Source organism: Anastrepha obliqua, chromosome 2 (assembly GCF_027943255.1).
Source record: "Anastrepha obliqua isolate idAnaObli1 chromosome 2, idAnaObli1_1.0, whole genome shotgun sequence".
NCBI lineage: Eukaryota > Metazoa > Arthropoda > Insecta > Diptera > Tephritidae > Anastrepha > Anastrepha obliqua.
In genome coordinates, this window is record NC_072893.1 from 95,224,842 (window position 1) to 95,241,738 (window position 16,897).

At 37.4% G+C, this 16,897-nt stretch overlaps 1 protein-coding gene across 18 annotated transcripts in view; it reads right to left on the bottom strand.

Moving 5' to 3' along the window:
- The window catches only part of LOC129237256 (disks large 1 tumor suppressor protein), a 182,237-nt gene that overhangs the window by 96,603 nt on the left and 68,737 nt on the right, over positions 1-16,897 (bottom strand). For 17 of the 18 annotated variants that reach the window (XM_054871871.1, XM_054871869.1, XM_054871872.1 and 14 more), the window contains one exon: positions 7,913-8,029. The exons of the other annotated variant lie outside the window; for it this stretch is intronic. In XM_054871871.1, the coding sequence (XP_054727846.1) occupies positions 7,913-8,029 (117 nt within the window). The remainder of the gene's footprint in view (positions 1-7,912; positions 8,030-16,897) is intronic. 18 annotated transcript variants of the gene reach the window in all.

Consider the following 16,897-nt stretch of genomic DNA (forward strand, 5'->3'; position numbering starts at 1 on the left):
ATTCGCTTTACCGCACATCCAGGCAACCAGCTTTGTGATTTTGCGAGAATCCTTCTGGGAAATCGACAAGCTGACGCGTGCAAAAATGCTTTCATTTCTGTATACTTATGCGTGGGCGTGTGTTCATTTGGTCGCCATAAAGCTATTCCCCGTCATAAAAGCTTCAGTAGTTGAATAAAATCAGGTGCAATAATTCTAGGTTTTTTCTCTCATTTTGCCATCGCTTTAATAACCCATAAAATCGCATTGTTTGTTTGGCACATTTCAAACGGTAGATATTCATTCACTTATTCCTTCGCTCGCTCACTCACTCATTAATTTGTTGTACATTCAATCACATGTACGAGTATATATGTAAAAACACTCATTCACACATTCGCTTAGTAATTTGCTCTTCGATTACCAAAAATTACTTCGAACTGAGTGTGTACCTATTACTTATACTTTTGTGTGTGCGTGTGTGTGTTTATGCTTATACATATGTATGTATTTATTGTATTCAAGCTGGTGAGTGTATTTTTACAATTTCCGGTCGGTACTTGAAAACACGTTCGTTTGTTAAGTAGCATCCGCTCTCATCTCTCCTTACAAATACTTACTTAACTTGAACCTTGTACTGTGGACAAAGAGTGTACAACTGGTAAAAAACACGGAAAGCTGAACTCCTCTAATTGGAAAACAAATGAAAAAGGGATTGTTTGTATTATATTTAAAAGAAAGAAGGAGAGATACTTCGAAGTTTGCGAAGTATTTGCGGGTGGGTGTCTGCAACGAACGCCAAAGAAGTATATTATTTTAGTATAATACATATATAAATATGTAGTATGGTGTATATTTTAAAAGCTTGCAAAAGCTAAGCTCTTTGAGGATTTTTACTGATATGAGTATTTAAAAAAAAATGTAAGTGAAGAACATTTTTGGTGCCTAAAACATTAAAAACTTCACCCATGAATGCACGCCAAAAAGTGTTTTAATTTATTTACGCTGATAATTATAATATACAGTATTATTAAAATTGCGATAAAAAAAATCGTGTTTTAATTTGCTCCTTGATGGAAAGAAATACCGTTCAAGCGAAGCAATGGCTTGAAAAGTATTGTGGGGACTCCGCTCCATCAGAAACAACAATAAAACGATGGCTTGCTGACTTTAACCGGTAACACCTGAAAACATCAAAACAATCCACAAAATCGTTTTGAATGATCGAAAAGTGAAGTTGCGTGAGTTAATTGAGATCGTAAAGATATCAAAAGAACGTGTTGGCTTTATACTCGTATTGCATGAACATTTGACTATGAGAAAGCTCTGTTCAAAGTAGATGCCGCGTTTGCTCACTTTCAATACAACGCACCGTGTCGCAAGTCAATCAAAACAATAGCAAAACTACATGAATTGAACTTCGAATTGCTCCTACATCCACCGTATGCACCAGATATGGCTTCCAGCGACTACTGGCTGTTCGCAGCCCTAAAAAAATGCTCTGTTATTGCTGAAACTGATGCCTATTTTGAGGCAAAAGATAAATCGTTCTACAAAAGTGGTATTAAAATGTTAGAGCGGCGCTGAACTGATTGCGTTGCTTTTGATCGAAATTTTGATGAATAAAGCTAATTTTGAACAAAACAAAACGTGTTTTCTTTGTTGGACCCGGACTGTTCAGCCCATGTGTTATATAAGGAAAGTAGTTCAGAAGAGTATACTTTGATACCAATGCCTTGACTTTTTAGGAGAATCACTTAAGGGGTAACACCACTGTAGAAATTTCAAAAAATTGATTTTTTTTTATAAGCTTAAAAAATTCTTTGAACCTTTTAAAAAACAGAACAAAAAGTTTTATACGTTACCGAAGTCTATTTCATAAATATTTTAAGCTTTTAACCAAGCGTTAGTGACTGCTACCTAACGACTTCTCCAAATTTCCAAACTTTAAACGCGTTTTTCTCAAAACACGTTTTCTGAAATTGGCACGCAGCATAACTCAAACCATTTTAAATATTTTTAATCAGGTTTTTCACTACGTCTGTATAATAACCTTCTTAAGAGAAGAGCGTAGGGGATTTTCGATAGATTAATTTAAACGATTGTTATAATTATTTAAGTGCCGTTTTTTTAGTCCAAAATAGAGTTTTTTCCTTCAAATGCTAATTCCACAAAAATAAATATTTTTTAAATCCCCTACGTGTTTCTCTAGCTATTCTTATCTAGATTAAGAAAAAAAATGTTTCTTTGTTCCAGATTAAAATTTGCACCCTCTGTGCTGCGTGCCGCGGAGCTCCTTCAAGAGAAACCACATTACAAAAATGTCTCTAATGCCGCCATTTTGTAAAATTTTTCGATCAAACTTTGTAGTTTTGTATTTTAGTATATAAGTAATAACTTCCCAAATCAGAGTGATTGTTTCCCCTTTCCTTCTCTACAAAAAAATTCTTTAAAAATCGTGTTTATTTTACGCGTGTACAGTGGTGTTACCCCTTAAGCTACAATCAATTGATGATCCACACTTTTAAAACTGTATGGATGAGAATTTTGGTTTAATAATTACAAAGTGGCGCAAAATTAATCACCTAATTATATTTTTGAATACTTTTTTTTACTAAATAAAAAATTTTTTGAGTAATGGAAATCTTTATTTTGATCTTTACGCACTCCACCATTTGCCTGTTTGTATGATGCGGTAGGCTATTTAACAAGTGTCAAATATGATTGACTTACGACGCAATTTGCAAAATTAGAAATTAGAAATAGAGTGATTAATTTTGGACTAGTTCTGAAAATATTATATTCATGACAATGCTTTGACTTTTTGGAAAAGTTTCTCAATTTATAAAAATAATTATTATAAAACCTGCTTGGATTATCCATCTAAATACTCGACTTATTTGGGAGTGATGTTATAAGGAAGTTCGATGACTTTTTATTAAAAAACATAACTATTATAATAATAATCATACGACTATGAGAAATTCACTGGTAGTAATATGTCGCATCCGAACAGCTTATGATTTTTATGAAAAGGTTTTTCATGACAAAACACTCAGAGGATTAGCTTCAATTATTATTTCTGAATCCAAAACCCACTGGCGATATGTTGCGCACAAACACACAATACTGCTTATATTGGGTAGTCGTAAAAGTCTTTTCGTATTTTGTCAATAGATGTCGTTGGAGTCATCTATCTCCAGTGCTACCAATCACATTGTGTCATATCATATGGTGTTAGAAAGGTGACATTTTAAGCTTCATTTAACAAAAAAAAATTAAATTCGGAGGAGTTGAAAAAAAGTTATAGCTGTTCAAATATGAGTGAAAATAATGAAAAAATCGCTATATTTTGAAATTTTTGTATAAAAAAGAGAAGAATGCCACGCAAGCCACCAATGACATTTGTGAAGTTTACGGAGACGATGCTGTATCAGTTCGTGTAGCACAACAATGGTTCGTTCGCTTCCGTTCTGAAAAATTCGATGTGTAAGATGCACCTCGCTCCGGTCGACCTATCGTTGAAAAAGTCGATGAAATTATGGAAAAAATTGACCAAGACCGTCACATAAGCTGCCATGATATCGCCAAGGCACTAAACATTCATCATCAAACGGTTTTGAACCATTTAAAAAAGGCTGGTTTCAAAAAGAAGCTCGATGTTTGGGTACGACATGAATTGTCTGTAAAAAATTTAATGGACCGAATTAACATCTGCGATTCTTTGCTGAAACGAAATGAAATCGAACCATTTCTGAAGCGAATGGTAACAGGAGACGAAAAGTGGATCAAATATGACAATAATGTGCGAAAAAGATCATGGTGCAAGGGTGGTGAAGCTCAACAAATGATCACAAAGCCAGGATTGACGCCTCGAAAGGTTATGCTGTGCGTTTAGTGGAATTGGAAAGGAATCATCCACTATGAGCTGCTCCAGCCTGCACGAACGATTGATTCTACACTTTACTGTCAACAACTGATGAGATTGAAGCAAGCAATCGAAAAAAAACGGCCAGAACTGATCAGCAGAAAGGGCGTCGTCTTCCATCAGGACAACGCTAGGCCACACAAATCTTTGATGTCTCGGCAAAAACTGGGAGAGCTTGGAAGTTTTGATGCATCCACCATATAACCCTGACCTTGCACCATCGGACTACTATTTGTTTCGGTCAATGCAGAACTCCCTTAATGGAGTAATGTTGGCTTCAAGAGAAGCCTGTGAAAATTACTTGTCGCAGTTTTTCGCCGAGAAACCACAAAAGTTTTATAGTGATGGAATAATGTCTCTAGAAGTAAAATGGCAAAAGGTTGTCGACCAAAATGGTACATATTTGGTTTAATAAAGTTCATTATAAATATAAAAAAATATGAGTCGAAGTTTGATTAGAAATACAAAAAGAGTTTTTCGACTACCCAATATTTTGATATCATTGGTAATTGTATATTTTAAACGCTTTACAGCAATTAGGTAATAGCGCAAAACTGTTTTGCCTTGGGTACCAGGTAGCATGGGAGTATCTGCATTCATCGGCAATTAATGATTTCAAAACAAAATCACATTGGCTTTTTTTGAATAAGGGAACGATTTGTATGTGAAAAAAAATCTTCATAACATTTTCGTTCGCAAAAAAAAAAAAAAACAAAGCCGTGGGAGCTGACGAACAGCCGGCTGAGCTATTCAAACATGGCGGTAAGGAGCTGGTAAGTTGCATGCATCAGCTCTTATGCAAAATATGGTCGGATGGCTTCTAAATAACGCGTATAAGGTTCTAGGGAGCATATCGTGTGAAAGCTTAAGGGGTTATATACCTTGTGTTTTTCAAAAAAATCAAAATAAATTTTATTTCTTTATCGTAAAGTACAATCCCTTGAGAACATTTTCCAAAAATTTCATAGAGATCTGAGCAATAGATCGAAAGTTACAGCGTTTTAAATTGTGCGTCGTCACGGCCTGAGCGTACGGCCTCATGCGGCGCTTGAAACTTTAAACGCGATTATCTCAAAAACGTGTTTTTCCAAAAATGCTTTTGCGGTGGACGCGATTGCAAAAAAAGTATTCAACCGATTTTTATAATTTTTTTTTTAAATTGTTCGTAATTGATGTCGCCTCTTAGTGAACGATCAACTTTTTATGTATAAATTTTTATTTTGCAGATATGAATTTTTTAATGCCAATTTTAGGACTGTAGAAGTGGAGTTTTTTAAAAACATGTTCCTATTTTCACAAAAATCAAAATATTTAATATATTGATCGTTCACTAAGAAGATATAACCCTATACTAATGAAATCTTTTCGATTTTTTGATTTCAGTTGACTTGGTGGACTTGAATCGCGTCCACCGCAAGCCTCTTCCAAAAAAAGGGTCTTGGGGGAAAACGCCATAACTCCGCCATTTTTAAATATTTTTACACAAACAAAGCCTTTTTTTTCTTTAAACATTGTAATATCCAATAATAAAAACTTTTATACAATAAAATTATTGCTACATATCTTTAAAAAAAACCCAACTTTCGCTAATTTCACCGGACCACAAGGTATATAACCCCTTAAGCCACCATCAACCAACTGATTGGACCTTATCAGTATGGCTTTAGACCTGGAAAATCCAAAATCGACAAGATAGTCACACTCCGCCAACTCTTGGAAAAGACCCATGAAAGGATAATCGACACACACCATATTTTCGTTGATTTTAAAGACGCATCCGACAGCACGAAAAGGAATTGCTTCTATGGCGCGATGTCTGAATTTCGTATCCCTGCGAAACTAATACGGCTATGCAAAATGACAAAATGCTCAATATTAGTAACGCTGTTAGAATTGGGACGGACCTCTCCAAACGAGGTTTAAGACAGGGTGACTCGCTGTGGTGTGATTTCTTTAACCTGATGTTGGAGAGCATCGTACGAGCCGCAGAACTTAATCGCTCAGGCACAATATTTTATAAGAGCGTACAATTGCTGGCGTATGCCAATGATATTGACATCATCGGCCTTAACAACCGCGCTGTTAGTTCTGCCTTCTCCAAACTGGATAAAGAGGAAAAGCGAATGAATTTGGTGGTGAACGAGGACAAAACGAAGTACCTCCTGTCATCAAACAAACAGTCGGCGCACTCGCGCATCGGCACCCACGTCACTGTTGACAGCTAGCATTTCGAGGTTGTAAGAGACTTCGTTTATTTAGGAACCAGCATTAGCACCGAGTAATAACGTCTGCCTTGAAATCCAACGTAGATTCTCTCTTTTCAACAAGTGCTACTTTGGACTAAGCAGGCAATTGAGTAGTAAAGACCTCTCTCGACGTACAAAACTAATACTCTATAAGGCTCTCATCATACCCGTCCTAACATATGGCGCAGAAGCGTGGACGATGACAACATCCGATGAAGCGACGCTTGGAGTGTTTGATAGAAAGATTCTGCGGAAGATTTTTGGACCTTTGCACGTTGGCAACGGCGAGTAACGCAGGCGATGTATGAGCTTTATGACGACATAGACATAGCGCAGCGAATAAAGATCCAGCGACTTCGTTGGCTGGGCCATGTCGTCCGACTGGAAATACACGCTCAGGCTCTGAAAGTATTCGATGCGGTACCAGCTTGTGGTAGCAGAGGGAGAAAAAGGCTTTCTCTGCGTTGGAAAAATCAGACCGAGAGAGACTTGGCTTCTAACTGGAGCCGGTTAGCACGAGAAAGAGCCGACTGGCGCGCTTTGTTAAACTCGGTCAAAATCGCGTAAGCGGTTATCGCGTCAATCAAAAAGAAGAAGGTGTATGTATGCAGTGAATTTTTATACGTACATACCTACATACATATATAATTATTAGTTTACATATAATTATGCAGCGCAAATTTTTAAGAGTATCCTTAAATTAATTTTTGCTTTCACCGAGATTCGAACCAACGACCTCTCTGTGAATTCCGAATGGTAATCACGCACCAACCCATTCGGCTACGGCGGCCGAATATCATAAAAATATCTGCCGTTCGGAGTCGGCTTGAAACTGTAGGTCCCTCCATTTGTGGAACAACATCAAGACGCACACCACAAATAGGAGGAGGAGCTCGGCCAAACACCTAACAGAAGTGTACGCGCCAATTATTTATTTTTTTTTTTATCCTTAAATTCGCCTCAGACTGCCTAGCTCACTCGTAGCAACGTTGCGTTAACGGCTGTGTAACTACTTCTGGCTTATATTCATATGTACATGCATACATAAGTATTCTTACATATGTATGTATTTTATTAATAAAAGTGCAAACACGAAATATCGTATATATGTATGTAAGTGTGAGCGTAAGAGTAAGAGTAAGTAGATAAATATATTTGCGTGTGCTGCATTCATTTTTAATTAAATTTCAAGCAAACTAATATATATGAATGTATGTATGTACATCTGTATATGCAGAAGGAACGTTACGATTTCTTTAAAAAACGAGCACCAGGAAATGAGATAAAAGTTGCGTGATAGGCATACAATACCTCGATAATAATAATGTAGCGACTTATACAAAGGCTAGCACTAGACTAAGCATACATACATAAATACGAGCACAAAAAATACATCTAGGTACATACATATGTATATATAAGTATAAGTATATAAATTGTAACATATGAAAGCAATTTATTTAGAAGACAGAAGCTAAATAAATTCGAAATAGTCTTTCGAGCTGCCAAAATCATGTGAAAAATGCAAAAAAAAAAATATATATAAACGAAATAAGCGAAGCATATATTTGTAGCGTCTAATATCGTTATGTGTTTGTGTATACTGTGTATAGGTGTATATGTGTATTTATGTTAAGATAAATAAAATATTTTTTCTCTTCCGAGCAAGACAAACATTCCACTAAATCAGAAACATTTTGACAATTGACAAACAGGACATTCAATCCTACATAATAGGTATGCAGCGAAAATCTCTTACCAACAGCAACTCATCCACACCAGTGTGATCGCCAAGCGGAATTATCGAATGTAATGGTTTTGGATCTGATATTGGTTCCGTGGCAAATGCATAATTTCGATTAAAATTTCTCATAAACTGTAATAGAAAGAGCGAACAAAGGAAGAGCACAGAGAAAGAAAAGAAGAAATTGGGAGAAATAAGCTGGATGTAGTTTTTTATTGGTTATTAAAGATATTATTTATATACGAGGTGAGTAGATAAATAAATGTCTCAATGGCAGGGAATGGCTAATTTTTATGCGGAAAAGGGATAAGATAAAATAATAATAAATACAATTTTATGCATACAAAAATAAATGCTATATATCTTCTCTCAGTGGAACTGGTTTTATCATTCCAATATTCCCCAATTTTCCCTACCCTTCTGTGTATAAGTATTCTATGTTGGGTACTTCTCTTTTTGAAGCGAGTAATAAACATGTAAACAAAAATTTTCTTTGACCTTCCAAAGGAGGATGAAAGAGCACAGAAAAACTCTGCTTCACCTTCCAAGCTAGTAATGAGGGGGTGCTCGCAGAAAAATATCCCGCAAGCCTCCGAAAAGAGTAAGAAGAGACGACTACACAAACCTTTTTATTTACCTTCAAGCGACAACAAAGTGACCAAAATTATTAATATTATTGGGAGGTTGAGTTAGTTTTAAAGATTTTTTCGAAGATTTGGGGCTTTATTGTGGAAAAACGGTACAAAATATTTTATTCGAAGTATTGGCCATCGCTAGCTACAACTTTCGCCCATCTTTCGGGCAATTTCCGGATGCCGTTTCTCCAAAATTCTGGCCGCTGCTTGGCTATCCATGACTCAACCCATATTTTGGTAGCCTCGTACGAGGAAAACCGCTGGTCCGCCAAATCGAGACTCATATGCCGGAACAAATGATAATCGGAGGGAGCTATGTCTGGACTATATGGCGGGTGGGGTAACATTTCCCAGCCAAGCGTTCCAAGGTATTTTTTGACAGGTTGAGCAGCATGCGGCCGAGCGTTGTCATGTTGCAAAATAACCTTGTCGTGCCTTTTTACCGTTTCCGGCCGTTTTTCTTTCAATGCCCGGCTTAAACGCATCAATTGCAGTCGGTAACGATCCCCCGTGATTGTTTCGCCCAGTTGGAGCAGCTCAAAATATACGACGCCGACCTGATCCCATCCCAGAAATTCGCACGTAAAAAATCGCCGTTCGACGTCGCGCAGCTTCAACTCGTACGGGACCCAATGTCCTTGCTTTTGGATCATTCCCATCGCGTTTAGACGCTTGCAAACGGTTGATTTATCAACGCCCAATGATTCAGCAAGCTCTTCTTGGGTTTGGCACGAGTCCTCGTTTACCAATTCCCCCAATTCCGCGTCCTCGAACTTTTTGGGCTGGCCAAGACGCTCCTTGTCTTCGGTGTGAAAATCACCACTTTTGAATCGTCAAAACCAGTACTCACATGTTGAAATCGACGGAGTATGGTCTGGGTAGGCCTCCTGCAGCAATTCACGGGCTTGGGCTGTATTTTTTTTTCAAATTGAAGCAGAAAAGCAAAGCTTCCCGCAAATTGCGTTTCGACGGCACGAAAGTTGGCATACTCGGAGCACGAAAACACTGCGTTGTTTATACTTCAGCGAAATGACAGATACTGATAAACAAAGCTTAGGGATGAGGCTTTGTCATGAATATATATTCAGTATTGCCAACGCGATAAAGTGATAAATAGCGCCATCTGTGTGTCACCTTTAAAACTAATTCAACCTCCCAATATTTTTACATACTTCCGAGATAACATCAGATTTGCAGTACTTAAAGTCTTGTTTGCACAATAATTCACAGAAATAATGAATTTCAGTTTATTTTCAGTATACTTTGATGCAAACGCAAGTTTTTTACTTTTTAAAGCTTTTCTCCGTATTTCCCTTAATCCGTAGGAATGATCCCTATTAAAAATATAATCCTTATTTACTTATCATCAAAACTTTGATCACCTGGTCACTTAAATTTACAACTAACTTAAATCGGTGGATCAGCTATCCTTCAGAAGGAGGAACAGCGCTCTACAAACATACCCCGTTGATTAAAAAAATTCCGAAATGTATTAAAAAAGATCCAAAATATTCTTCAAAAGTGAAATTATCGCCTTAAAAGTACTCCCCATCAATTGCAAACCACTTATGCCAGGATTTGATCCAGCGCTCGAAACATTTCTGGAGCACTATTTTCGGTATAGCCATCAGAGCCGTTAAAACGCGTACCCCGTGGTGGTTTTTTAACTCGATGAAATAGAAAAATATCGCATGGAACCATATCAGATGAATTCGATGGCTGTTTCGTTCTTGGTCAAAAATTCACGAATAATGATGGCACTGTGCGACGGTGCGTTCTCATAGTGGGAAATCCACGAGTTTTTTTCAATACATCCTTGCTTTTTCGACGAATTGCTTCACGCACGCGTCTCATAACACCCAAATAATAATCTTTATTAACTGTCTGACCTTCTGGCTAAAATTCGTGGTGTCATTGTAATCCATAAAAACCGTGAGCATCGCTTTCTTTTTTGATTAAAAACGACGTGTCGTACTGATAAACCCACGTCTCGTCATTCTCGATGGATCCCCGATCTCTTTTGAAGCGTTCATGCCACTCATAAACGGCTGGCGCCCTCTGGCGATTGTTCCGGGAACTTTTTGATCAAGGTGATATACCTGTATATTAGTTTAAACTTCAAAGACTCACACGCGTAACGCAATATCAATCAGAACACATACACCTACTTAGTTACCCAACAGTGATTCGTAATAAAATTAGATGTCAAACTAATCCATTACTAACAAGCATTTAATTCAATTTCTCCATAGCGCTGGCGATTATGTGCTAAACAACTTTTGCATTGTGCATACAAATTTCCTTAATGCTTACAAGTAAGTATGTATGTATGTGCATATGCATTTATAAGCATTTTCATGACTGTGGCTTATTCACCGCAGCCAAAAGCACGCGGCTAAGCATTGAAGGAAATAGTTAGTAATGGCATGCAATATTGCATTGCATACATATGTATGTAATATAGTGCCTATTTTGCACACAGTTAACTACATACATACATATACATACATATGTTTAAGTGTGTAAGTGCCTGATAAGTATTTTTACCATATAATATTTGATTACGTTTCAAAAGTTTTGAGCGAGCAAACAGATCCATTTGAAAACATAGCTATATATACATAGATGTAAAGGGTGATCAATTTAGAAGTATCCGATTTCAAATTGAAGTATTTAAAACAACGAAAACTCAAATTGATTGGTCAATCTTTATTATTTTTGTGTCGAAGTATTCATGTCATTTATTTTTTAAAGATAATCCCTTTCAAATGTTGGCCGCAAGTGCGCCGTAATTCGGCCAGCCGTAAACACCAATTTTGAATGAGGAACGGAACACTAGACAGGGCTAGTTTACTGGGACAACAGCCCTTGGTCGGGAAAAATCCGAGTCACTCCGGTAACGTAGAACCGGCTGTTATGGGAATGAATACCTTCTTAACCTCCCGACCCCCGAATGCGCCGTTATCGGAGTCCAACCACCACCCATAGCAGACGAAGAACTCCAGCTACCCCGAGAGTCCCGCGTACCCTTGGTACAATTACGTTCTGGATATTGTAGCAGATTAAACTCCTACTTATCCAGAATTCAGTCTGACATACTAAACAGATGTCCTGCATGTGAAGGCACCCCGTACGATACCTTTTCACTTCAGTGGTAACTTGGGAAACAAGCTCGCACGGGGCCATACTCGTATCAGGTGAATACGGTGCTTGCTTGATGGTATTTACTTGGTATTTACATGGGTTTCGTCGGGTAAAAAATGCCTATTTTCAATATTTTTTTTTTCTATGTAAAAAATTATTTATTTAATTCAAACTTTTTTCTGTCTTATAGATACATATTTAAAGAATAATTTCTGAAATTTTCAAAAAAATTAAAACTCCTCCATTGCGACGTCATTTTCGGTGACCCCTCGAAAAAAAGGTGCGTCCGCGTTGTCAGCATAACTCCTGACAGGCTCATCAAAAATGAAAAAACAAAAATAAGTGCTTTAGTTAAGACCATAAACTCGTGCTTGAACGAAGGAAAGAAAAAAAAGTAAAAATTGGAATTTTGGCAGACATTTTTGCAAACAAATGAAAATTTCGGTCAAATTTGCTTGACATTTTGTTTTTTTTAAATAGTTGTAATTGAAAAAAAAAAAAATCCTTCGTTCAAGCACGAGTAAATTGTATTTCGAACACTTGTGTAAAATTTCATCAAAATCGGTTGAGTAGTTTTTGAGAACATTTGACAACCGACTTTGAAAACACGGGTCCGAGAAAATCGCGTTTAAGGTTTTGAGTAACAATAAAAGTGGCTTTGAGCGCACACATTCCAAAGGCTGTATCTCCGAATTTATTATTCGAATCGATTTGAAAATTTTGGATAATATTCCTGAGAAGTTGTAGAAATTATTAAGGGGTTAGGTGGGTTACAGAGGTTCAAAAAAAGGGTATTTTTACTATTTTTTTTTTAATATATACAATCATATATTTTATTTAAACAATTCAGCATATAAAAGATACATATTTAAACAGTATTTTGTGAAATTTTTATTTAAAAATTCCGAAAACTCAGCCGTTGGTACCTCATCTCCCTTAACGTCTCACAAAAAAATGCTCTTGCCGTGGACAGCATAACTCATTATTGGTTCATTTAAAATCAAAAAACCAAAAATATTTCGTTAGTACATGGATAAATCTCGTTACTGGACGAAGGAAAAAAAAATAAAATTTAATTTGAATTTTTGACAGACTTTGAACAAAAAAACACATTTTTTGGTCAAATTTTCGTCATGTGTTGGCTCGAAAAAATTAGTTGTAATAAAAATAAAAAAAAATCCTTCGTTCAATAACTTGATAATGTTATTCCAAAGATGTGTGCAAAATTTGAACAAAACCGCTTCATAACTTTTCGAGAAATCGTGTCCACCGACTTAAAAAATCGAGTTTTGAGATAAACGCGTATACCTGCGAAACGCTGCACTGACATGGCCTGATGGGCGGAACTTCTGAAGGGTCTATCTCGTAGAACTTTACTCGGATCAATTTGAAATTTTAGGAGAATATTTTAAACATATTATACTATTTAATAAGACAAAAAAAAAAAATCGATTTTTTGAAATTTTCAAACCCACCTAACCCCTTAAGCAAAAAAAAAAAATAAATCGATTTTTTGAACCAACGAAACCCATGTAACCCCTTAAATAATCCAGCACAATTTGGTTTGCCCACATTTCCGGCCGTTTACGACGTACAGTAACTATCAAACGCTTCAAAACGGATAAATAATATTCTTTATTCACTGTCTGGCCCGATGGAAGGTACTCATGGTGCACTACGCCTTCGCTATCAAAGAAAACAGTCAACATCACCTTCTCGGCACATTTTGATCATAGGGTAAGGGCCGATGATTCCTCCAGCTCATGAGCAAGTATACTTTCGTATACTTATACTTATTGCTCGATTTGTAAACGTTGTTGAGGCCTAAGTCTATCCATGATGAAATGTCAATGAATACTAAAAAAACTATGTATTTAGGATAACAGTAGTCATACGTGATCTGTCAGAAAAAAAAACCCTATGGGGTTTAACTCCAATCTGACCACCCTTTATATATGATTGTGCACGTGTAGAGACATAAGCCCTTATGTAATAAAAATTGCAAAGTGGGGCAACAATTTGCAGATTGACAAACCAGCCACCACCGTATCACTGCGCCAATTGATGTAGCCGACACTTAACAAATTACCTTGCAATGACTGCACGAGAAATGTTACTTACGCATCCTCCGCTACTGCAGTCAGCTATGTAAGCCAATAGCGTTTTCTAGTTTATTTTCCAAGAGCTTTGTGGTTATAAAATGAATTCAACTTTGAAATAAGTTTATAATCACAAAATCGATAAAATGCAAATGTACAAAGTAATTTACATAGTTACGTACATACATATGCATGTAAATATATAATTTCCTCACTGCCAACGGAAATTTACATATTACATATTTCCTTCACGTGAAGTGGGTTAGTGCTCGGCTTGAAGGTTATTAAAGCACAAATAACTGAAATAAACAGCTTTCCTTCCTTACATTTAGAGCCGTTACTAGATTTCTCCATGTCCTTTCACTACTTTCACCTTCTACTTGCATTTTTGTTCTGAAAATTTGCCCCAGAACATATCTTAAATTCTTAGAATTATTCGTTTTAGATTTATTGGCAGTTGCTTGATTTATTGACGGGGGAGTAGATAATGGCAGTGACGTCTGGAAAAACGGGAAAATATGCCAAATGATTTTATATGTTACATAGTGTATGTATGTACATGCATACTTGTACATATTTATTTACTTCCTCCAAAACTTTTTGCTTTGGACATTGTTACGTCGAAGTATTCTTTGGAAAACTTTGTGCATCAGCAACTTTCAAACTAGTTGAAAGTTTCCCATTTCACTTGTATTGAGCAAAATACTACGAAGTAAATGCGAACAAACAAGCTTAAATACCAGGGTGATCCGACCAGTCGGTTCCACGTTGGCGGTTGGTTGGTTAAAGTGATGATTCATCCAGAATCCGACTAGCGCTTCCGCACCATTTTTTTGCCACATTCTTGTTACCAACTTGTTTAACAGTTATTTACAGCAAGACTATATCCAGTCTGTGCGGTTTAGGAACCTTATTAAGTTGTTGACATCTAAGTCAGAAAGTTGTTCGAGACTCTCTCGTTACGTATACGTTGGGTATAACGTCTATTGGCGTAACTGAAACTGTTAATTTCAAAATGTCATAACTTTTTTTTTTAAAATCGTACAATAATTTAAAAAAATGGGTTTTAAAGCTAAAGAGTTGTACTACGCGACCATTTCATCGAAAATTGAAAAAAAAAATTTTCTATCCCAAAAAAAAATTATCAAAAATGGCTAAAATGGCCATTTTTTGACCTTTTAGGCTTCATTTACCAAAAATCCTGACGTGATGGAGCATTTTGAAGGTCAGATTCGTTTTCAGCGCATAAAAAACTACAAGAAACAAGTACAGCCATTCTAGAAACTCAACCTCGCAGAACTGTGTTATTAATTGCAATGAAAATGATGTAAGCCCTCTAAGCCCACTTTTTAACTTTTCAAAGAGTGTCGCTCAATAGGCAGTGGGAAGCCCTAGAGAAATTTCTACATAAAAGCAGTTCAGTTTGGGAATAGGCCTCAAGAAGCAATTTATTTATAATTTATAAATTATAATTTTACTGTAAACTATGGCTATAGAGTCCGTCAACTGTTTAGATATAAAAATATACATACAGTGACTCACAGAAGTATTTTGCCTAGTCCCTTGTTTGTAAAAAATTCAAATTCTTATGTATTAATTAGACGAATTTACTTGTTTAATGCGTATTCTAATTATTGGGCTTTTCCCAAAGAAATTGGGTAGTCAGCAAACACAAATATTGTACCTTCAAATAGTTTCAGCAAAAAACATTTGCGGAAATGAGAATGTGTGCTCACAGAAGCATTTTGCTTATTATTTTTTAAAGCGTTACACGATCAAGTTTCGTTGGTTTATTTATCTTTAGCTGAGCCAGCGGCTACTTTTTCTTCTTCTTCAGGTATTAAATTCCTTGTGGAACATAGGGCATCAACCACGCCTGCGCCCCATCTCGTACGACTTTTGATAATGTACTTCAAATGGTTTTAGCTCTTTCCGATGCCTCCAGCTTCCCTTTCAACTGTTCGCCTCCAAATTTCCCTTGGTCTACCAGGCTTGCGACCAACATTCGTAAAAAGGTTCAACTCCAATGCCTTTCATGCAATGCATGCATCGTTTTTGCGTAGAGTGTGCCCAATCCATCTCCATTTTTGGCGTTGCGGAAGCATTTCGACTGGCTCCATTTGCGCCTTTTTCAGTAGATCTGGGCTCCATGTACAGCAAGCATGAAGTAGAACCGATACTTTGGATTTGAAAATTCTCATTTTAGTGTGAACGTTGATGGCAGAAGACAGCATACATCGTTAGGTTGGTTAAATGGCAGCCCTAGCTAAAGGGCTCAATTGGACAAATGTTAGGAAATTCGTCCGTTGTGGTGCCATACATGGGAGAGGAGGAAGGAGATGGGAAGGAATAAGGAGCCTTGGGATTAGAAACGATGATGACCATACATTTTTTTTTTTTTTTACGACGGCGCCGACGGGGGCTGATTTGCGTTCGTAGTTAGCCGTAACAAGCTACTAATGAACTTCACCAAATTTATGATATGACCGGCTATATCCGCAGGCGTAACGAAAAAGTGAGAGCCCAGATTTCTAAGTCTTTGCCAGACGAGAGCAGGGCAGCTGAGAAGAAGGTGTTGAGATGATTCCACCTCGTCCTCCAGACAGTTTCTGCAGAACGGACTTGAGGCAATCCCAACGGACAATGTCCGGTAAGGATGCCCACCAAATTTGAGAGCTGGGGCTTGGTTAGCCTTAGGAGTTCCCTTGAGCGTCTCCGATCTACCCGTGGCCAGAAGGATCTCGAGACCTTGCACGTTTGCGCACTAGCCCAGCGCTCGCTGAGTTGACTCGAGGCCCATCTTTCCAGGAGCAGACCACAGGTTCTCAGGGGAACCCCAATTTTCTCATTTCGCGAAGAGACCGTCTCCAAAGTTCCCTGTCTAGCCAGCTCATCAGCCCAGCAGTTTCCCTCTATGCCGCTGTGCCCGGGAACCCAAATGAGCCTGATGATGAAGTATTCGGATGCAATCGTGAGAGAAGCCAGACATTCCCCGACCAATCTCGATCGCACAAACAGCGAGCCCAAAGCCCTAATTGCCGATTGGCTATCGGAGTAGATATTTACTTCCTTAACGGTAATTACCGAAGTAAGCAACCAGTCCACCGCTTCCTTAATTGCGG